The sequence below is a fragment of the Mus caroli genome, unplaced genomic scaffold, assembly GCF_978045245.1.
Source record: "Mus caroli unplaced genomic scaffold, Mus_caroli_1 scaffold_11, whole genome shotgun sequence".
NCBI classification, from domain to species: Eukaryota; Metazoa; Chordata; class Mammalia; order Rodentia; family Muridae; genus Mus; species Mus caroli.
The window spans coordinates 444,343-465,708 of record NW_028227266.1 but is presented as its reverse complement, the minus strand read 5'-3'; the positions used below and the strand labels follow the sequence as shown (position 1 = coordinate 465,708).

The 21,366-nt window shown below is 37.6% G+C and overlaps 1 protein-coding gene across 2 annotated transcripts in view; it reads right to left on the bottom strand.

The window, feature by feature from the left end:
* The window catches only part of Gucy1a2 (guanylate cyclase 1 soluble subunit alpha 2), a 303,087-nt gene that overhangs the window by 131,901 nt on the left and 149,820 nt on the right, over positions 1-21,366 (bottom strand). For both annotated transcript variants that reach the window (XM_085844383.1, XM_085844384.1), the window contains one exon: positions 17,662-18,147. In XM_085844383.1, coding sequence (XP_085700509.1) covers positions 17,662-18,147 — 486 coding nt within the window. The remainder of the gene's footprint in view (positions 1-17,661; positions 18,148-21,366) is intronic.

The following is a 21,366-nucleotide window of genomic DNA, read 5'->3' as shown; positions in this document are numbered from 1 at the left end:
GAAGAAAACTTTCTGAACCTAAAGATAGAGATGCCCATGAACATACAAGACTAGAGAACTCCAAATAGACAGTACCGGAAAAGAAATTCCTCCTGACACATAATAATCAGAACAACAAATGCACTAAATTAAGATAGAATATTAAAAGCAATAAGGGAAAAGGGTCAAATAACATATAAAGGCAGGCCTATTAGAATTACTCCACACTTTGCACCAGAGAATATGAAAGCCAGAAGATTCTGGAGAGATATTATGCACACCCAAAGAGAACAGAAATGTCAGCCCAGGCTACTATACCCAGCAAAACTCTCAATTACCATAGATGGAGAAACCAAAGTATTCCATGACAAAACCAAATTCACACAATATCTTTCCACGAATCCAGCCCTTCAATGGATAATAAAGGGAAAACACCAACACAAAGATGGAAATTACACCCTAGAAAAAGCAAGAAAGTAATCCTTTAACAAAATTCAAAGAAGACAGCCACAAGAACAGGTTCCCAATTTTAACAACAAAAAATGACAGGAAACACCAATTACTGTTCTTTGATTTCTCTTAACATCAATGGAATCAATTCCCAAATAAAAAGACATACACTAATAAACTGGTTATACAAACAGGACCCAACATTTTGCAGCTTACAGCAAGCCCATCTCAGGGATAAAGACAGACACCACCTCAGAGTAAAAGGCTAGAAAACAAATTTCCAAGCAAATGGTCCAAAGAAAGGAGCTGGAGTAGTCATTTTAATATCGAATAAAATTGATTTCCAACCCAAAGTTACAAAAAAAAAAAAAAAAAAAAAAAGACAATGAGGGTCACTTCATAGTCATCAAGGTAAAAATCTACCAAGATGAACTTTCTATTCTAAATAACTATGGTCCAATTGCAAGGGCAGCCACATTCATTAAGGAAATTTTAGTAAAGCTCAAAGCACACATTGAACTGCACGCAATAATAGTGGGAGACTACAGCACCCCACTCTCACCAATGAACAGATCCTGGAAACAGAAAATAAACGTAGACACACGGACCCTAACAGCAGTTATGAAACAAACGGATTTAACAGATATCTACAGAACATTTTATCCTAAAACAAAAGGATATACCTTCTTCTGAGCACCTCATGGTACCTCCTCCAAAATTGGCCATATAATTGGTCACAAAACAGGCCTCAACAGATACAAAAATATTGAAATTATCCTATGCATCCTATCAGATCACCACAGATTAAGGCTGATCTTCAATAACAGTATAAATAATAGAAAGTCAACATTCACGTGGAAAATGAACAACGCTCTACTCAATGATACCTTGATCAAGGAAGAAATAAAGAAAGAAATTAAAGACTATTTAGACTTTAATGAAAATGAAGCCATAACATACCCAAACTTATGGGACACAATGAAAGCAGTCCTAAGAGGAAAACACATTGCCCTGAGTGCCTCCAAAAAGAAACTAGACACAGCATACCCTGGAAGTCTGACAGCAGACAAAAATCTCTAGAACAAAAGGAAGCAAATTCACCCAAGAGGAGTAGACTGCAGGAAATATCAAACTTAGGGCTGAAATCAACCAAGTGGTAACAAAAAGAACTATTCAAAGAATCAACCAGACCAGGAGCTGGTTCTGTGAGAAAATCAACAAGATAGATAAACCCTTAGCCAGACTAACTAGAGGGCACAGGACAGTATCCTAATTAACAAAATCAGAAATGAAAAAGGAGACATAATAACAGAACCTGAGGAAATCCAAAACATCATCAGATCCTACTACAAAAGGCTATACTCAACAAAACTGGAAAACCTGGATGAAATGGACAACTTCCTAGACAGATACCAGGTACCAAAGTTAAATGAGGATCAGATTAATGATCTTAACAGTCCCATTTACCCTAAAGAAATAGAAGCAATCATTAATAGTCTTCCAATGAAAAAAAGTCCAGGACCAGATGGGTTTAGTGCAGATTTCTATCAGACCTTCAAAAAAGACATAATTCCAACTCTACTAAAACTTTTCCACAAAATAAAAATAGAAGGTACTCTACCCAATTCATTCTATGAAGCCACAATTACACTGATACCTAAACCACACAAAGATCCAACCAAGAAAGAGAACTTCAGACCAATTTCCCTTATGAATATCGATGCAAAAATACTCAATAAAATCCTTCAAACTGAATCCAAGAACACATCAAAATGAATATCCATCATGACCAAGTAGGCTTCATCCCAGGGATGCGGGGATGCTTGAATATACTGAAATCCATCAATGTAATCCACTATTTAACAAACTCAAAGACAAAGATCACATGATCATCTCGTTAGATGCTGAGAAAGAATTTGAAAAAAATCCAACATCCCTTCATGATAAAAGTCATGGAACTATCAGGAATTCAAGGCCCATACCTAAACATAATAAAAGCAATATACAGCAAACCAGTAGCCAACATCAAAGTAAATGATGAGAAGCTGGAAGCAATCCCACTAAAATCAGGGACAAGACAAGGCCACCCACTTTCTCCCTACCTATTCAATACAGTACTGGAAGTCCTAGCCAGAGCAATTCGACAACAAAAGGAGATCAAGGGGATACAAAATAGAAAGGAAGAAGTCAAAATATCACTGTTTGCACATGATATGATACTATATATAGGTGACCCTAAAAATTCCACCCGAGAACTCCTAAACCTTATAAACAGCTTCAGCGCAGTAGCTGGATATAAAATTAACTCAAACAAATCAGTGGTCTTTACACAAAGGATAAACAGGATGAGAAAGAAATTAGGGAAACAACACCCTTCACAATTGTAATTAATAATATAAAATACCTTGGTGTGACTCTAAGGAAGTGAAAGATCTGTATGATAAGAACTTCGAGTCTCTGAAGAAATTGACGACGATTTCAGAAGATGGAAAGATCTCCCATGCTCATGGATTGGCAGCATTAATATAGTAGAAATGGCTATCCTGCCGAAAGCAATGTACAGATTCAATGCAATCCCAATCAAAATTCCAACTCAATTCTTCACTGAGTTAGAAAGGGCAATTTGCAAATTTATTTGGAAAAACAAAAAATCTAGGATAGTAAAAACTATTCTCAAAAATAAAAATCTATGGGGGAATCACCATGCCTGACCTCAAGCAGTACTACAGAGCAATTGTGATAAATCTGCATAGTACTGGTACAGAACCAGACAGGTAGATCAATGGAATAGAATTGAAGACCGAGAAATGAACCCATACCTATGGTCACTTGAATTTTGACAAGGGAGCTAAAACCATCCAGTGGAAAAAAATACAGTATTTTCAACAAATGGTGCAGGCACAACTGGCGTTTATCATGTAGAAGAATGAGAATTGATCCATTCTTATCTCCTTGCAGAAAGCTGAAGTGTAAGTGGATCAAACAACTCCACATAAAACCTGAAACACTTAAATTTAAAGAGGAGAAAGTGGGGAAAACCCTCCAAGATATGGGCACAGGGGAAAAATTCCTAAACAGAACTGCAATTGCCTGTGCTGTAAGATCAAGAATCGACAAATGGGACCTCATAAAACTGCAAAGCTTCTGTAGGGCAAAAGACACTGTCAATAAGACAAAAAGGCCACAAACAGATTGGGAAAGAATTTTTACCAATCTGATAGGGGACTAATATACAATATATATAAAGAGCTCAAGAAGCTGAACTCCAGAAATTCAAATAACCCCATTAAAAATGAGGTATACAACTAAACAAAGAGTTCTTAACTGAGGAATACCAAAGGGCTGAGAAGTGCTGGAAAAATGTTCAACATCTTTAATCATCAGGGAAATGCAAATCAAAACAACCCCGAGATTCCACCTCACACCAGTCAGAATGGCTAGGATCAAAAATTCAGGTGACAGCAGATGCTTGCGAGGATGTGGAGAAAGAGGAACACTCCTCCATTGCTGGTGGGACTGCAAGCTGGTACAAACACTCTGGAAATCAGTCTGGCACTTCCTCAGAAAACTGGACATAGTACTACTGCTAAATTCAACAATACCTCTCCTGGGCATATACCAAGAAGATGTTCAAACTGGTAATAAGGACACATGCTCCATTATGTTCATAACTGCCTTATTTATAAGAGCCATAATCTGGAAAGAACCCAGATGTCCCTCAACAGAAGATTGGATATAGAAAATGTGGTACATTTACACAATGGAGTACTACTCAGCTATTAAAAACAATAAATTTATGAAATGCTTGGGCAAATGGATGTATCTGGAGGATATCATCCTTAGTGAGGTAGCCCAATCACAAAAGAAGTCATGTTATATGCACTCACTGATAAGTGGATATTAGCCCAGAAACCTAGAATACCAAGATACAACTTCCAAAACACAAGAAAATCAAGAAGGAAGACCAACGTGTGGATACTTCATTCCTTCCTTGAATACGGAATAAAATATCTATGGAAGGCGTTACAGAGACAACGTTTGGAGCTAAGACGAAATGATGGACCATCCTGAGACTGTCCCACTCGGGGGTCCATCCCATAATCAGTCACCAAATGCAGACACTATTGCATACGCCAGCAAGATTTTGCTGAAAGGATCCTAATATAGCTGTATCCTGTGAAGCTTTACCTGTGCCTGGCAAATACAGAAGTGGATGCTCACAGTCATCTATAGTATGTAGCACAGGGCCCCCAATATAGGAGCTAGGGAAAATACCCAAGAGCTAGAGGGGTCTGCAACTCTATAGGTGGAACAACGATATGAACTAACCAGTACCCCCAGAGCTAATGTCTCTAGCTGCATATGTAGCAGAAGATGGCCTAGTTGGCCATCATTGTGAAGAGACGGCCTTGGTCTAGCAAACTTTATATGCCCCAGTACAGGGGAACGCCAGGGCCAAGAAGTGGGAGTGAGTGGGTAGGTGAGCAGGGCGCGGGGGAGGGCATAGGGGACTTTTGGGATAGCATTTGAAATGTAAATGAGGAAAATATCTAATAAAAAAAAAAATGTATTACTTCATCTCTCCTGTCCTAAGCTTAATCAGCTTGAACCTGCCAACCTCCTAGGCCACTCACTGGTAGTAGCTGTTGCTGGGATCCTCGAGATCTTAAATGATAACTGTGTGCTACTTGGTCCAAACCTGACCGAAAAACCCTGCTCTTTCCCTACTTCTCTATATTTCTTCTGAGACCCAAGAACTATCTGAACCTTCTGTCCAGCAATTGGTTCCAGGCCTTCTTTATTGACTAAATCAAGTGCCAGTTAGGAAACTGGACCTTAGTATCAGTACCTCCTCCTACATTACTGCTTTTATAACTCTAAAAGGACTTCACCTCATTAATAAAATCAAAGTAAAATCTTTAAAATGCCCAAGATTTTCACATAGTACAATATATACTGACTTCTGCATCTGCATGTCTACCTACTGGATTCCATCATTCCTTGTGAGTCTTTTTTTTTTTTTTTCCTCTTCTCATTTAGAATCCAATTCCACTGCTTAGAATACGCTCTTTTATCACTCTTCTAGCTTGTTAATGTCTAGGAAGCCTTTTTTGTCTTCCTTATCTCGAGTGTGTGTTTGCCAAAGGCAAACTGGTAATTTTTAAAGCACTGTGGAACTTTGAAACTGACAAAATAATTCACATATCAATGTAGTTATTGGAACAGAAGGTTTATTTGTGACTTCCACCTCACCTCCAATCACATGGAAATTAGTGCTTTTTAAATCATAGCACCATGCTCAAATGTATGTTTCCATAACATTTGGTAGCATCCATGGGCATCTGCTCTCTTATTAAAAGAAGTTAGAAATACTTTTACAAATATCCAGAAACTCTTCTAACTTGCTGGCAAGAAACTGCTACTCCCTGTCTAGTCGAGTAGTAGCAAATGTAAATGACAGTACTGACTAAGGTTATTGGAAAAGTAAGTATAAGTCTTTAACCATCTTCAATTTCAAAAGTTTCTCCACTGATAATAAAAGCACAAAATATGTAACTCCCAGGAGACCATAAGTGTGACTTTGATTTCATTTAGGGAAGCAGAATATAAAAACATATGTATTTATAAAACTCCAGCAATAAATTAAGTAATTTGAAAAGTCCTCTGGTTTATCAGAAACAAAGAAAAAGAAAGCATTTTAGTCCTGATGTAAAGTCTGAGTCTAGCTGAACCAATACATCCATAAGGTTATGGTTCATTCCACAAAGGCTGGCCTAGATCCAGCGGACAGACACATTTAGCAGCTCCACACTGTTAAGGGTAAAACAATTATTTTTTTGATAGAAGTTCTGTAGACTTAGAATTTTGTGTGAGAAAAGCCTGTTTTCTATCTTATAAATGAGGTTATAAATGAAAGCATTTAATTTTCCTATATAGTGCCTTATCAAAAATGCACATTTGGTTTCTCCAAATGTGTCTTATGAAGCATGGATGATTTTCACCAACATATTTTACTGGCTCTCATCTTTTCTAAAATATAAATAAACAGACTTAGAAGTGTGATTTGGCAAAATTGCTTGGTGGGTATTGTTTCCTACCAAGACTGACAGCCAGATTTCAATTTTTGGTACGAATTTGATAAGCAGAAAAAAAAATCACTGTCCCTACCAGGTCCCTCCCTCCCTCAAAAACAGACAACCTCAGGAAATAGGAGGTTAGGGGGACCCTCCAGAATGCTCCAGAGACCTGGGAGGTAAGAGACTCTCAGTAATCAAAGAGAGGGATCTTAGATGAAATGCCCTCCATTGGGGAGATGAAACTTATAGAGCCCACCTTCAGCAGGAAAACAGGGCATCAAGTGAGGGATGGGGCTGCCATCCCATAGTAACATCTCTGACCCATAATTGTTCCTATCTGAAAGAATTACAGGGATGGAAACAGAGAAGAGCCTGAGGAAAAGAAGGTCCCGTGACAGGCCCTAACTGGGATCCAGCTCAAGGGGAGGTCCTGAGGCCTGACACTATCACTGAGGCTATGGAGCACTCACAGATGTGACTTATCATGACTGCCCTCCGAAAGACCCGACAAGCATCTAAAAGAGTCAGATGCTGATATTTTTACCCAACCAATAGACAGAAGCAGCTGACCCCAGTTGCTGAATTGGGGAAGGCTGAAAGAAGCTGATGAGAAAGGCAATCCTCTAGGAGGACCAGCCATCTCAATTAATCTGGACCCCCAAGATCTCTCAAACATTGGACCACCAAATAGAGAGCATACACTAGCTGATATGAGGCCTCCAACACACATACAGTAGAGGACTTCCTGGTCTGTGTTCATTCAGAGATGATGCACTAAACCCTCAAGGGACTGGAGGCCCAACGGAGTAGAGAGGTCAGGTAGAATGGGGGGTGGAGACATCCATGTGTAGACACAGGGTGTGGGATGTGTGGAGCTGTAGAAGGGTGGATGGGGGTGAGGAATGGAATGTGGAGTGTAACAAATAAATTAAAAAAAAAAAAAGAAAAAATCAATTCCTCAATTTGTTCTCTGACTTCCAATGTGTACCATGGCACACACATGAAAAAACACACACATAATAAATACACAGACAAACAAACAAACACATGCAGTTTTCTATGAAATTTCTATGAAAAACACATGATAACTTTCTATGAGAAATGTTTTACTATGGACATTTATTTATCTCTACTTCTGAATTCTGTGTTTACATATTGATGTGAATGTGTGTCTCAAAATTCATATTTGAAAAAAATAAAATCTTTTTTCCATTTCATTTTTTTATTAGATATTTTCTTCATTACATTTCAAATGCTATCCCAAAAGTCCCCTATACCATCCCTCCAACCTGCTCCCCAACCCACGAACTCCTGCTTCCTGGCCCTGGAATTCCCTGTACTTGGGCATATGATCTTCACAAGACGAGGGGCCTCTCCTCCCATGGATGGCCGACTGAGCCATTCTCTGCCACAAATGCAATTAGAGACACAGTTCTGGGGGGTACTACTTAGTTCATATTGTTGATCCTCCTATACGGTGCAGACCCCTTTAGGTCCTTGGGTGTTTTCTCTAGCTCCTTCTTGAGAGGCCCTGTGTTCCATCCAATAGATGACTGTGAACATCCACTTCTGTATTTACCAGGCACTGGCATAACCTCACAAGAAAGCTATATCAAGGTCCTGTCAACAAAATCTTTTTGGCATATGCAATAGTGTCTGGGTTTGGTGATTTATATGGGATGGGTCTGTGTGTGGGGTAGTCTCAAGATGGTTTTTCCTTCCTTCATAGCTCCAAACTTTGTTTCTGTAACTCCTTCCATGGGTACTTTGTTCCTCATTCTAAGAAGGAATGAAGTATCCACACTTTGATCTTCCTTCTTCTTGAGTTTCATGTGTTTTTTAAATTGTGTCTTGGATCCTCTAAGTTTTTGGGCTAACATACGCTTATCAGTGAGTACACCTCATGTGAGTATTTTTATGGTTGGGCTACCTCAATCAGGATGATATCCTCCACATCCACCCATTTACCTAAGAATTTCATGAATCCATTGTTTTTAATTGCTAAGTAGTATTCCAATGTATAAATGTACCACATTCATCTGTTGAGGGACATCTGGGTTCTTTCCCACTTCTAGCTATTATAAACAAGGCTGCTAGGAACATAGAAGTGCATGTGTCCTTATTATAAGTTGGAATATCTTCTGGTTTATGCCCAAAAGAGGAATGGCGTGATCTTCCAGTAGTACTATGTCCAATTTTCTGAGGAACCACCGGACTGATTTCCAGAGTGGTTGTACCAGCTTGCAATCCCACCAACATGGGAGGAGTGTCCCTCTTTCTCCAAATCCTACCCAGCATCTGCTGTCACCTGAATTTTTGATCTTAGCCATTCTGACTGGCGTGAGGTGTAATGTCAGTGTTGCTTTGATTTGTATTTCCCTGATGATTGAAGATGTTGAACATTTTTTCAGGTGCTTCTCAGCCATTCAGTATTCCTCAGTTCAGAATTGTTTGTTTAGCTCTGTGTCCCATTTTTAATATGGTTATTTGATTTTTCTGGAGTCCATCTTCTTGAGTTATTTATATATATTGGATATTAGTCCCCTATCAGATTTAGGATTGGTAAAGAACCTTTCCCAATCTGTTGGTGACCTTTTTGTCTTATTCAGAATGTCTTTTGCCTTACAGAAGCTTTGCAATTTTATGAGGGCCCATTTGTCAATTCTCGATCTAACACCACAAGCCATTGCTGCTCTGCTCAGGAATATTTCCCCAGTGCCCATGTCTTTGAGGCTTTTCCCCACTTCCTCCTCTATAAGTTTCAGTGTCTCTGGTTTTATGTGGAGTTCTTTAATCCACTTAGACTTGACCTTAGTACAAGGAGATAAGAATGGATCAATTTGCATTCTTCTACATGATAACCACCAGTTGCGTAAGAACCATTTGTTAAAAATGCTATTTTTTCCACTGGATGGTTTTAGCGCTCTTTTCAAAGATCAAGTGACATAATTGTGTGGGTTCATTTCTGGGTCTTCAATTCTATTCCATTGATTTACCTGTTTGTCACTGTACCAGGACCATGCAGTTTTTATCACAATTGTTCTGTAGTACAGCTTTAGGTCAGGCATGGTAATTCCAACAGAGGTTCTTTTATCATTGAGAAGAATTTTTGCTATCCTTGGTTTTTTTTTTTATTCCAGATGAATTTACAAATTGCCCTTTCTAATTCATCGAATTGAGTTGGAATTTTGATGGGGACTACATTGAATCTGTAGATTGTTTTCTGCAATATAGCCATTTTTACAATATTGATCCTGCCAATTCATGAGCATTGGAGATCTATCCATCTTATGAGATCTTTGATTTTTTTCTTCAGAGACTTGAAGTTCGTATCATACAGATCTTTCACTTCCTTAGTTAGAGTCACACCAAGATATTATATATTATGTGTGACTATTGTGAAGGATGTTGTTTTCCTAATTTGTTTCTCAGCCTGGTTAACATTTCTGTGTAGAGAAAGGCTATTGATTTGTTTGAGTTAATTTTATACCCACCTACTGCACTGAAGCTGTTCATCAGGTTTAGGAGTTCTCTGTTGGAATTTCTAGGAACAGTTATATATACTATCATATCATCTGCAAATATGATATTTTTACGTCTTCCTTTCCAGTTTGTATCCCCTTGACCTCCTTTTGTTCTGTAATCCTCTGTCTAGAACTTCTAGTACTATATTGAATAGGTAAGGGGAAAGTGAGCAGCCTTGTCTAGTCCCCGATTTTATTGGGATTGCTTCCAGTTTCTCTCCATTTACTTTGATGTTGGCTACTGGTTTGCTGTAGGTTGCTTTTAAGGTATGGGTCTTGGATTCCTAAACTTTCCAAGACTTTTATCATAAATGTGTGTTGGATTTTTTAAATGCTTTCTCAGCATCTAATGAGATGATCATGTGGTTTTTGTCTTTGAGTTTGTTTATAAAGTGTGTTACATTGATGGATTTCCATATATTAAACCATCTCTGTATCCCTAGAATGAAACCTACTTGATCATGATCGATGACTGTTTTGATGTATTCTTGGATTCAATTAGTGAGAATTATATTGAGTATTTTTGTATCGATATTCATAAGGGATATTGGTCTGAAGTTCTCTATCTTTGTTGGGTCTTTATGTGGTTTAGGTATCACAGTAATTGTGGCTTCCTAGAATGAATTGGATAAAGTAACTTCGGTATCTATTTTGTGGAATAATTTGAGGAGAACTGGAATTAGGTCTTCTTTGAAGGTCTGATAGAATTCTGCACTAAACCCATCTGGTCCTGGGGTTTTTTCCTTGGGAGACTATTAATGACTGCTTCTATTTCTTTAGGTGATATAGGACTGTTTAGGTCATTAATCTGATCCTGATTTAACTTTGGTACTTAGTATCTGTCTAGAAATTTGTTCAATCATCCAGGTTTTCCACTTTTGTTGAGTATAGCCTTTTGTAGCAGGATCTGATGGTGTTTTGGATTTCTTCAGGCTCTGTTGTTATGTCTTGCTTTTCATTTCTGATTTTCTTAATTAGTATAAGGTCTCTGTGCCCTCTAGTGAGTCTGCCTAATGGTTTGTCTATCTTGTTGATTTTCTCAAAGTACCAGCTCCTGGTTTGGTAGATTCTTTGAATAGTTCTTTTTGTTTCCACTTGGTTGATTTCAGCCATAAGTATATTTCCTGCACTGTACTCCTCCTGGGTGAATTTGCTTCCTTTTCTTCTAGAATTTTTTAGGTGTTTTGTCAAGCTGCTAGTGTATGCTCTCTCTAGTTTATTTATTTATTTCTTTATTTATTTTGGAAACACTCAGAGCTATCAGTTTTCCTCTTAGGAAAGCTTTCATTGTGTCCCATAAGTTTGGGTATGTTGTGGCTTCATTTTCATTAAATTCTAAAAAGTCTTTAATTTTTTTCTTTATTTCTTCCTTTCTCAAGTTATCATTGAGTAGAGTGTTCTTAAGCTTCCACTTGAATATTGGCTTTCTATTATTTATGTTGTTATTTAAGGTCAGTCTTACTCCATTGTGATCTGATAGGATGCATGGGATAATTTCAATATTTTTCTATCTTTTGAGGCATGTTTTGTGGAGAAGGTGCCATGAGAATCTGAGAAGAAGGTATAACCTTTTGTTTTAGGATAAACTGTTCTCTAGATATCTGTTAAATCCATTTCTTTCATAACTTCTGTTAGTTTCAATGTGTCTGTTTAGTTTCTGTTTCTGGCATCTGTCCATTGATGAGAGTGGGGTGTTGAAGTCTCCCACTATTATTGTGTGAGGTGCAATATGTGCTTTGATCTTTACTATAGTTTCTTTAATGAATGTGGATGCCCTTGCAGTTGGTGTATAGATATTCAGAATTCAGACTTCATCTTGGAAGATTTTACCTTTGATGGTTATGAAGTGCCCCTCCTTGTCTTTTTTTGTAACTTTGGGTTGGCAGTCAATTTTATTCGATATTAGAATGGCTACTCCAGCTTGTTGCTTAGTACCATTTGCTTTGAAATTTGTTTTCCAGTCTTTACCCTGAGGTAGTGTCTGTCTTTTTCCCTAAGGTGGGTTTCCTGTAAGCTGCAAAAAGTTGGGTCCTGTTTATATACCCAGTCTGTTAGTCTATGTCATTTTATTCAGAAATTGAGTCCATTGATATTAAGAGATATTAAGGAAATGTAATTGTTGCTTCCTGGGTTTTTTTGTTGTTAGAGTTGGGATTCTGTTCCTGAGGCTGTCTTCTTTTTGGTATGTTGAAGGATTACTTTCTTGCTTTTTCTATGGCATAGTTTCCATCTTTGTATTGGTGTTTTCCATTTATATCCTTTGAAGGCCTGCATTCATGGAAAGATACTGTGTGAATTTGATTTTGTCATGTCATACTTTGGTTTCTCTTTCTATGGTAATTGAGAGTTTTGCTGGGTGTAGTAGCCTCGGCTGGCATTTGTGTTCTCTTAGGATACGCATAATATCTCTCCAGGATCTTCTGGGTTTCATAGTCTCTGGTGAGATGTCAAGTGTAATTCTAATAGGTCTGCCTTTATATGTCACTTGACCTTTTTCCCTTACTGCTTTTAATACATTTAGTGCATTTGTTGTTCTGGTTATTATGTGTCAGGAGGAATTTCTTTTCTGGTCCAGTCTATTTGGAGTTCTGTAGGCTTCTTGCATGTTCATGGGCATCTCTTTCTTTAGGTTAGGGAAGTTTTCTTCTATAATTTTGTTGAAGATATTTTGCTGGCCCTTTAAGTTGAAAATCTTCATTTCTCATCTATATCTACTCTCCTTAGGTTTGATTTTCTCATTGTATCCTGGATTTCCTGGATGTTTTGGGTAAGGATCATTTTGCATTTTGCATTTTCTTTGATTGTTGTGTCCATGTTCTCTATGGAATCTTCTGCATCATTCTCTCTTCCATATCTTGTATTCTGTTGTTGATGCTCGCATCTGTGGTTCCTGATTACTTTCCTAGGGTTTCTATCTCCAGAGTTGTCTCCTTTTGGGTTGTCTTTATTGTTTCTACTTCCATTTTTAGATCTTGGATGCTTTTGTTCAAATCCATCACCTGTTTGGTTCTGTTTTCCTGTAGTTGTCTAAGGTATTTTTTTGTTACCTCTTTAAGGTCTTCTACCTGTTTAGCAGTGTTTTCCTGTATCTCTTTAAGTGAGTTATGAATGCCCTTCTTAAAATCCTCTACCACCATCCTGAGATATGATTTTAGATACAAATCTTGCTTTTTGGGTGTGTTGGGACTTGCTGTGGTCATGTATTGGGTTCTGATGATGTCCAGTGTTCTTGGTTTCTGATAGTAAGATTCATTTGTTTGCCTTTCGCTATCTGGTAATCTCTGTTGTTACATTTCGTAGCTTTCTCTGGCTGGAGCTTGTTCCTCCTGTGATTCTTTAGCCTCTCTCAGCACTCCTGGGAGAACAACTCTCTCTGTGGTCAGTACATTCTCTCCAGGCAAGCTCTCCTCTTGCAATGAAGGTGCAGAGAATTCTGGAGCTCAGATCCCCTCCTGATTCCTGGTGTTTGAGCTCTCCCTGGTGTCTGACTCTCCTTTGGCAGGAAAGGTGTTCAGTGGTCTGTGTCTCAGCTCTGTCTCCTGGCAATGCTTTCAAGATCCCTGGTGTGCTATGGTGCCTTCAGTGAGGAGAGTCCTCTGGAGACCTTTGAGCCCTCAGTTGAGATCGAACTGAAGATGGTACAGGGGTGGTGTGGTCCAGAACAAACCCCAACTTCTGGTCCAGCAGGCATCCTTTGTCCCTGTTCTGCTAGCACAAGATCCTCTGGGTTTTTTGGAACTGATGTTGTATTCCACTCACCAGTGATCTCCCAGTCCTGGCAGGACTCCTGGAGAGTTCTCTGGGGCCCTCCACTGAGATCGCTCTGGAGATGGTGCTGGGCATTTTTTGTACTTCTATCACGTCTAGTGTTCCAAATAGATTTAAAAAACTGGTTGAAAGCATATTACTTTTAGCATCAGAAGATATGTATATTTATGGGGCATTTAACTGTTATAAAGTATTTTGATGACTTAAAAATTTTCAACATCGAGTTGTATATTTTAAAATAAATATTATTTGTTTAATAATAATAGAAAAATCTTCCATTGTAGTGCCACTCTCCAAAGTTCCCCTCATCCTGCCTATTCTAATATCTCTATTGACAGACAATAATTTAAGTAAATTAGAATTACCAGCCTTTTATTGTTTGCTTTCAACACATTATCAAATCTCACATTGTACATTATTGATGTTGCCTTTTGCTGACTCTATCTGTCTAGGTAATTACAAAGGGATAGAAAACATAATGTCTGTTTTCTCCAAATTTCCTGGATCTGCTCCAGTATTCACACACCTCTAAAAATCTTGTCAACTGGCTGGGCAGTGGTAGCCATGCCTTTAATCCCAGCACTTGGGTGGCAGAGGCCAACCTGGTCCACAGAGTGAGTTCCAGGACAGCCAGGGCTGTACAGAAAAACCATGTCTTGAAAAACCAAAATACCAAAAAGAACCAAAGGACCAAAAAACAAAAAACAAAAACAAAAAAAAAAAACAAAACAAAACAAAAAACAATAAAAAGAAAAAAAAATTTGTCATCCAAGCCCATGCAAAACCTTTAGTTATCTCATGGCTTAAAATGTGCTCTATGAAACACATAGCTTCTTCCCATACCTCACCCTTTATAAAACTGTGAATTATTTTAGCAGAATCTCCTTAACATGGCCTACATTTACTGAATTCTTCCACTTCAATTATAATTCATCACTGCTTCTCTGTAATGATAGTGAAACACTAAAAGGTAAGCTTGCCAGGCCCATGTATAAAGACTGGGTATTACTGTGTCAACTTGGAGTGTATCTTTGAGATAACTCTCTCTACATTGTTTTCTATTATTGTTCCACCTTATCTCCTTTGTAATATAAACGTGTCGCATATTTTTCTCTTCAAACTTCCTATTCAAGATTTACCTATACTTTAAAGCTAACAACTGTCTTACATTTTGTAAATCATCAGGGTTGTTTAATAATGGTCTTTGGGACATAATATTTTTCAGTAGTAGTTAAAATATGCATATGATTTAAGTTATAAATATCCAACTCTTCAAAGCACAGAGTAGTAATTACTCTAGGGTATACAACAGCATAGTGAAAATATGCTTAAAAATAAACGTGAATGGTTTTGTGATAGAAAATAGGAAGGTCAGACTTAGAATTTCTTATTTATATTCTTTCTAATATATTTCTCACAATGGACTTCTTTTTACTATTAATTTCACTATCCCCTTAAAAATAATGTGTGTACATGTGTGTTTGCATGTGTGCGTGCATATAGTGCATTCACTTGCATGCACAAGTACTTATGAATGCCATATGTTAACTTCAAGCATCTTCCTTTGCCATTCTCTGCCATAATATTTTGAGAACGACGTTCTCACTGAACCTAGAGCTTCCTGCTTTTGATGGTCAATTTATGCCAGCAAAACAGCTCACCAGAATCCAACTGTCTCTGCTCTCCCAGCACCAAGGTTACAAGTGCATTCCACTCTGACTGTATATTTTGAGGGTGCTGAGGACCTGGAGTCAGTAACATCAGCACATATTGTGTCTGAATTGGCAAAATGTAATTCTTTTTAAGCAAAATGAACAGCGAAAGCTGACCCATCTACTTATTGCTGATACACATATCCCAAGTATTGAATATGTTAAAAAACTAATAGCCCTAGAATTGTATAAGTTCATACATCATTATTTAAATTTAAGAAGCAAGTTTGCTTGAGGAAAATTTGTTATTTGTATTATTTTTGTTTACATACATACATACACACACACACACACGCACACACACAGGAGAGGTAGACAGTGAAGCTAAGGATTACATCAAGAAAATCATTTTGCAAGTTAAAACTTGCTGGTAATGTGTCCTAAGTTTAATAACATACAAATAAATATGAAGATCACATCATATTTTAACAGCTTTATTTTCCAAGATGTCTATGAAAGCTCATTATATTTTTAGACTTTGGATTTGCTAACCCCAGAAGGCATCACATTTCTTCTTATACTTCTTTTCAAAGCCTCACTTATATCGTATTTAAACTATAGACTAAACAAAGTGAATCTATACATCTATCTTTTCCACTAAATTATATAATTTTAAAATTAAAAAATGTAAGCTGGAGGAGGCGAACACTGAAACTCATTGAGACTAATGATCCCAATAAAATGCAAGATGAAGTATGAAGGAAGAGTGTATAGGTAAACTTATTCTGATTTCTTCTCTTTCAGGAAATGTCAGTGCACAAGAACCACAGGATTAGGGTGTCCCTCTAGCTTAGAACCACACACTGGGCTACATTTTTTTTTCATTTTTTTCTTTCCTTTTCTTTCTTTCTTACTTTCTTTCTTTCTTTTTTAGTATTTTGATTGACATGTTTATTGGCATGATTATATTGCTTAATCAAAGTACGCATATATGGTGTCATAACATGAACTATATTTATATTAATAGATAGAAGTAGTGCTTGATGAAAACTTTTTATGACCCTGGGCTACTTTTATTACAAATTATGCAAAAATAAATTACAGAGAGGTTAAAGACAATTTGTAAAACCTCTTATTTTATATATCTTAGTCATTCTCTACTCAGAATACTTACCCCTCAGAGAGGAAGTAAGCATCTGCTGCGTGTTCTATATAATCATTCTATATAGTCTCCTTTTTTCAGGGAGGCACATCTTAATATGAATACCTCATGAATCATAATCGGAGGGGGAAAATAAGCACATAAGTTCTATCCCAATCTGTTTCCATGTGGCTTATACCATGAAGAGGTTCAGCTGCTCAAATTTTCTATGATTATATTAAAACCCTGCCATTCACCATTTGCTTAAATTAAGTGTCTCTGCTGACCTTCATGTAAAAATCCACGGACTCTGTCATTACATAATCTGTGTAAAAATCCTTGCAAACTGTTTATCTACTAAGTAGGTAGAGGATTGACCTTCTTGAAATATGGCTGTAGCTTTTACAAGAAGTTCCTACAGAGTCTGCCAAAACACAAATAAAAAATGGTGATTCTTACACAGTTGTGATGTACCCTCATTCAAAGCTAAGAATATTAAGATTCTGACTGAGAACATTGACCATATAGGAAAGAGTGAGAATACTTGCATATATTCTTTTAGAAGTAGAGGATCTCACTATATTGATGTTGTGAAGAAGCTCAAAGGTAAATAATATAAACCATATTTTAATATCATTTGTTATGTCCTTTTCTCCATAAAAATAAATTCTTTATATTGTAGTCTCACTCTCTAAGCAAAAGCTAATTATATTTTCACATTTGCTTAGTATTGTGGGTTAATTATTTACTAATTTTGAATAGAAAGCAGTTGTGCAGAACTATTTTTCTTAAACTGCAATATCAGAATTGCTGAAGTCAATACTTTAAGATGAAATAATGAACTTTTGCTAAGATACTAGAAAGATGTATATTCTATATAAAGATTTATCTATCTCTCCATATGTGTGGCAAGTATCTCATGATAATGTATATATATGTATGTATATATATATATATATATATATATATATATATATATAATTCGTCATCAAGTTCAAGTTAGTATGCATTCTTGTGAGTTGAGAATTTGTTATTAAAGTACATATATATAATTAGCTCATCTCCATTACCTTGTAAATATCCAAAAGGCCACACTGGTGATCAAATCTTGTGTAGAGTTCATTGAGCATGCTGATCACCTGCATGGGAGTACACTGAGCACATATGGCTGTAAAGCCCACAATGTCAGAGAAAAGCATGGTGACATCATCAAACTTTCTGGCCTGTACTTGCTGCCCTTGCCACAACTGCTGGGCTACATCACCAGGGAAAATGGAATACAGCAGATCCACTGTCTTCTTTTTTTCTTCTTCCAGGGCCTGGTGAGTTCTTTCTAATGTGGCCTTTAATTTATCCATCCTCTTCTTCAAGCCATCCTGGGCCTTGGCTTGCTCTCCAACTAAAATGACATCTCGGGTGGCATCATGAATAGGGATGTCTGAGAGATGCAGTCCTCGGCCCATCAGTTCATCCAACTTGTCCACACATGGAGATCCCAAAAACAAAATGGCACTTGATTCTGGGACATGGATCATTTGTCCTTTGATTTCCATCACCTGTGAAAAGGACATGGAAATTTGATCAGTCCTCATCACAAGCAAGAAGAAAAAAAATTATGTAATGCTTGATGGCTAAGAGAAACAAAATTGTTTCTTCACTGTATGAATTATTGTTTTCACACTAGGAAATATTCAATGTATTCAAAGCCATTATATACTTTATGGATCAGAATAGAAATAACTGTTTTCCATCTTATTTTAAAGACAATGATAAAATATAAAATGAGACCATTGAGAAAATTACACAGGAAAACATTTTTATTCAAGATTGAGAATTATTCCCAGGTGTATTGTTGAACTGGCTTATGAACCAACTCATACCACTTCAGCTTAATAGTGACAGAATCAGGATGAACTGACTTGTCAAAATACCTGTACTTAAGTGTCATTAAAATAACACCCCCTTCAAAAATTAAATCTTGGAGTTCAAGATAAATCATAAAAAATATTTAGTGTTAGGTACATAATTTATCCACCTGCTACACAGTACTTGGAAAAAGTAGCAGTCAACATGATGACAAGATTAGTGGGCCCTTCAGTAAGCTGAAAAGTAAAGAAGTTAAACCACAAATCTGTCATTAAGCCATTGTTAGCAGAAAGTGCGTATTCATAAAGCAAAACATACTCCACAGACATAAATTAGAATAGAACTTTAGTCAGTGAAGAATGTAAAGTGACCTTCTTCCCGGTTCTTTCTGCTGAGGCATATTGCTAGTTGGTCTACTCCCCTGAAGACACCATATCCTGAGATATCCCAGAAGATCCACTGCACTCAGAGCAGTCAGGCAACTGAGACCACAGCCTGAGGCATCCCAGGAAATATGTTGCACACAGGGAAACTAAGCAACTGATCACCAGCTTGTCTGCTCCCCTAAAGACACCACAGCTTAAAGGCATCCTAGGACCTCCTCTGTACACAGAGCAACTGGGCAACAGACAACACAGTCTGAAGACCTCCTTGAGGTTTGGTGGCATACAGAACAACTTACCCAACAGACTGAAAGTCTCCCAGTAGTTCTGATACACACAGAGAAAAAGAAACAACAGTCCATAGCTGCCCCACCCTACCCCCTACCCCTCCCCACCCTCAAAGAACATCTTTCCACAAGACAACAGATTGACTGCTCCTCAGTATGAAGGCCTCCCAGGAGATCTACTGTAGCCATGGTATAAGATCAGCAGCTTCTCTGCCCCTCTGAAGAGACACCAATAGGAAGGTCCCACAGGTGGTCTGCTACAGCCAGGACCTCAGGCCTATCAGAAGACCTGAAGCAACCCAGGGACAAAAGAGGCAGACTCCAGACAGTCACCCAGACCATCAAACATGAGGTATAACCAGATGGCTAGAGGCAAGCACAAGACCATAAACAATGGAAGCCAATATATGAGGCATCATCTGAACCCAGTTCTCCCACCATAACATGCCCTGAATATACAAAGACACCTTGAAATCAGGAAGCTGACCTAAAATCCCATGCCATCAAGTAAGTCCTTTAAGAGAATGTAAATAATGCACAGAAAGAGATACAAAAAAAACAAACCAAAAAAAAACAAAAACAAAAACAAAAAACAAAACAAAAAACAACATAAAAAAAACAGGTAAACAGGTAGAAGCCCTTAAAGAGTAAACAAATAAATCCCTTAAAGAAATATGGAAATCACAATGAAAAAGGTGGAGAAATTGAATAAAGCAGTCCAAGATGTAAAAGTGGAAGTAGAAACAATAAAGTAAACACAAATGGATCCCACTTTGGGCCTGTCACTGGAACTTCTTTATCTCAGTCCCCTCACCATTTCCATCCCTGTAATTCTTTTAGACAGAAAAAATTATGTGTCAGAGATGTGACTATGAGATGGCAACCCCATCCCTCACTTGATATCCTGTCTTACTACTGGAGGTGGGGACTATAATTGCCCTCTCCCTACTGTCAGGCCTAACACTATTACTATGGAAGCTATGGAATGCTCACAAAAAGGAATCTGTCATGACTGCCCTCTGAAAGATCCAACAAGCAGCTGAGTTAGATGCAGTTAATTGCACCCAACCAATACAGAAGCAGCTGACTCCTGTTTTTGAATTAGAGATGACTGAAAGAAGCTGAGAAGGATGGTGAGCCTGTAGGAAGACCAGCAGTTTCAATTAATTTGAACCCCTGAGATCTCTCAAACACTGGACCACCAACAGACAGCATACACCAGCTGATATGAGGCCCCCAACACACATACAGTAGAGGAATTCCAGGTCTGTGTTCATTCAGATTTGAAGGACCTAACTGTCAAGAGACTGGAGGCCTCAGTGAGTTTAGAAGTCAGGTGGGGTGTGTGTGTGTGGGTCGGGGGGTGAGGGCATCCATGTGGAGATGGGATGGGTGGAGAGGAGGTGTGGAATGTGGTGCAGTCTGATGGTGGATGGGGAGGGGCAGGGAGTAGAATATGGAGTGTAAAAAATGAATTACAAATAACATTAAATTAAAAAAAAGAAAACAAAAATGGAGGCAAACCTAGAAATGGAAAAACTAGGAAAGAGGTCAGGAATTACAGATGTAAATATCACCAACAGATTACAAGAGATAGAAGAAAGAATCTATGGTAGGGAAGATATCATAGGAGAGATGGACACAACTGTCAAAGAAAATTCAAAACCTAAAATACTCCTAACCCAAAGCATCTAGGAAATTCAGAACACAATGAAACGACCAAATCTAAGAATAATTAGAATAGAGAACGAAGATTCTGAGTTCAAAGGACCTAAAAATGTCTTCAATAAAAACATAAGAAGAAACTTCCCCAACCTAAAGAAAGAGATGTCCATAAAGGTACAAAAAGCCTATAGAACACCAAATAAATGAGAATAGAAAAGAAAATCTGTTCCTCACATACTAATCAAAACACTAGCTGCACAGAACAAACAAAAAATATTAAAAGCTGTAGGGGAAAAGGGCCAAGTAAAATATATATAAAAAAAAAAAAGAAAGAAAACACACAAGCACACATTGCACCTCACACAATAATAGTGGCAGACTTAAACACTCCACTCTCAACAATGGATAGATCATAGAAACAGAAACTACACAGGGACACAGTGAAACTAACAGAACTTATGAGCCAAATGTATTTAACAGATATCTATAGAACATTTTTTTCTAAAACAAAAGGATATACCTTCTTCTCAACACCTCATAGTACCTTCTCCAAAACTGACCACATAATTTGTCA